Here is a 2,566-nt window from a genome sequence, read left to right as displayed (position 1 = left end):
CTTTTGGATGTCGTACGAATTGGCCCAATTTCTTGATAGCAAACGTACCACCATGTACAAAATCGCTGGCTGCAATCACTTCACCATACGTTCCTTTGCCAACAATCTTCACCATACGATACTTTTCCGCCAATTGATATCGTACACCATTAATTACAAATTGATGCATCACTTCTTCTCCAGGAAATGAGACGTGATGTGTCAGTTTTGTCAATGATCGAAAACTCGCTCGTGCTGTAGACGAACTTTCAGGAAAAAGTGTTTCAGTGTTGTTATCATCCGAATACGAACTTCGAAAACTACGTCGAAAACTCGAATATGAAGCACGTTGTGATCGAGAACGTTGTGACATGGATGAAATGGTTATTCGTAATTGCAGTTTTCCAAAGAAACTCTGATGATCATTCGACAACACATAGCTCTGTAATTTATCACTATGTGAAACAACGTTTTCTGCTTTACTTCGACTTCGTCGCCCCATTAATCGATTGGAAGTAGTACTAGAAGATTTTGTAGACCCACAACTTTGATTGCTATTGTTGAGAAAGCTGGCAAGGTTGACATGAGTACGAGCAACTACCTCGTGATTCGAGCAGCGACAACATTCAATTAGTAAAACTGTATTATCATCACGCGATAGTCGATCAAATTGCAAAAACAACTCTTGGTCATAATTGTACGACCACGATAGTGTCACTTCATTGGAGTCAGTCGTACATTCAATCGGGGCAGCCGCTCGAGACTGAGCTTCCGTGTGCCAAACTCCTTCAAATTCATTAGTGTCTAGTGAACATCGTACAAAAAACTCGTCGCCTTGCAATTCTTTTGACCGAACGTCCGTGATTTGGTATAGATGAATTGACACCACATATCCTCCGACAACTGACTCACGAATACGTTCCGCTAATGAAGGCAACGTGAGATTTGTCGTACAACCAGGAGCTTTAAATACAACACTAGACGCCACCACATCTCCATAGATTTCCCATCGACTCACACGACCACCATCGTTCGGTTTAAAATGCAATTTATGAGTCCATTGTTGTACAAAAGTTGTTTGATTATATCGCACTTGCATCGTTTCTCTTCCAGAGATAATAACGACGCGATTGCGTGCTCGAGAATGGCAATGATTGGACTCGGACGTTTCCTCTTCGTCTTGCTCGATGCAAATGCTTTCAACAAGAAATTGTTCAACTTGTACCGACTGAGATAATCGTGTAAAATATTCCAATATACCACTAAATCCACGAAATTTTCCTTCAAACGGGACCATTGGGAGATAATTACTCCGTACAATCACATCTGACTTTAAAAGCGAAAAGAATCGAACAAGTGCATGATCCATTGGAGCTACTACATTAGTTTTTGTAAGCGATTGATTTGGAGTAAATGATAGAAACGATGATGCTGATTTTTTGCTTGGAAGTGATAGTGTGAGACTTGATCTGTCTGTTGTTTCATCCACAATTCCACTAGAAGTCTGTGATGTGGTTGCAGATGGAGACATTGGCGTATTGATTCGTACCCCCCTTTCATCAGCCGTAACTCGAGCACAAAGTGCAGTATAGAAATACTCATAGGCTTTATAAAAATCTTCGATATTCGTGCGTAGTCGCTGCACTGCTGGACGTAAATGGCCAGACATATCATGATCAGCAATAGCATTAGCTACAAAATGTAGCCAAACATATTTACTAGCCTGTGAAGTAGTACGAAAATGAAGATGATGACCTTTTCGCGTGACTAAAGTAAATCTACACGCTGATTCGGGATCCAAAACGTTAGTAGATGAAGTGAAAGTATCGATAGAATCTATAGGTGAATTCATACCAGACCCAGTCACAGGTGTCGATGATGTTGTTATCCCCACTGATCCATTCATAGTGACATTTACAACTTCTTCAACATCCCATGCTTTAACAAGTGATACACGATCAGAGAACCCAAACTTGCCCTTTTTAATCTTCGACTTAGCATTCTGTCGACGTGCATCTTCTTCGGACAAATAGCAGTAAAGAAAATGACCACGTAATACAAAATAATATGTTTCCCAATGTTTAAGCCAGTCACTACGCTTTTGTAAATAACTTGCCCAATGATAACGTAATGGAAGTTCATGTGGTCGTGTAGAATGTGGTGCAACGAGATTCGAAGAATGTCGAGATGAAGGTGAAGAGATTGAGACGTGAGACGTGAAAGAAAGACGAGATTTGACATCATATGACGTCGAGAGCTCGAGACCTTCAGCCGCTGCTGATCGTATCAACGAACTCATTTTTATCGCCTAAGATGTAAAGTGCTGACTGAACCTTATCACTAATTTTGTAGAAAATAGGACTATTTCTCAAGATCTGGTGAAAATTCGGTCAAACTCATGTAAACTCATGTAAACATGAGGTATTGAGAGTGATGATAGAACCCAGTGGTTGTACTTGTGGACATGCTGACTACTACCTTTGGAAGATTCTATATATTCTAGTACTATATATTTGAGTTACTGATTCAAGGAAAACTTATCCGTGTACCACCTCTAGGGCGCCTTCTACAACTAAGTTTTTGTTTT

The 2,566-nt window shown here is 40.3% G+C and overlaps 1 protein-coding gene across 1 annotated transcript in view; it reads right to left on the bottom strand.

Moving 5' to 3' along the window:
* PHALS_00749 (cmgc mapk protein kinase) overlaps nucleotides 1–2,278 on the bottom strand; it is a gene marked incomplete at both ends in the record, with an annotated part of 5,026 nt that extends 2,748 nt beyond the window's left edge. Inside the window, 4 exons of the mRNA XM_024730477.1 lie at nucleotides 45–1,448; nucleotides 1,529–1,623; nucleotides 1,703–1,764; nucleotides 1,834–2,278. Of these exons, the coding sequence (XP_024580750.1) occupies nucleotides 45–1,448; nucleotides 1,529–1,623; nucleotides 1,703–1,764; nucleotides 1,834–2,278 (2,006 nt within the window). The remainder of the gene's footprint in view (nucleotides 1–44; nucleotides 1,449–1,528; nucleotides 1,624–1,702; nucleotides 1,765–1,833) is intronic.
* Nucleotides 2,279–2,566: the final 288 nt, after the last annotated feature.

Source organism: Plasmopara halstedii (genome assembly GCF_900000015.1).
Source record: "Plasmopara halstedii genome assembly, contig: Scaffold_1211, whole genome shotgun sequence".
Classification (NCBI taxonomy): domain Eukaryota; phylum Oomycota; class Peronosporomycetes; order Peronosporales; family Peronosporaceae; genus Plasmopara; species Plasmopara halstedii.
Note: the sequence above shows the minus strand (reverse complement) of the source record. Positions and strands in the feature narration are given on the sequence as shown.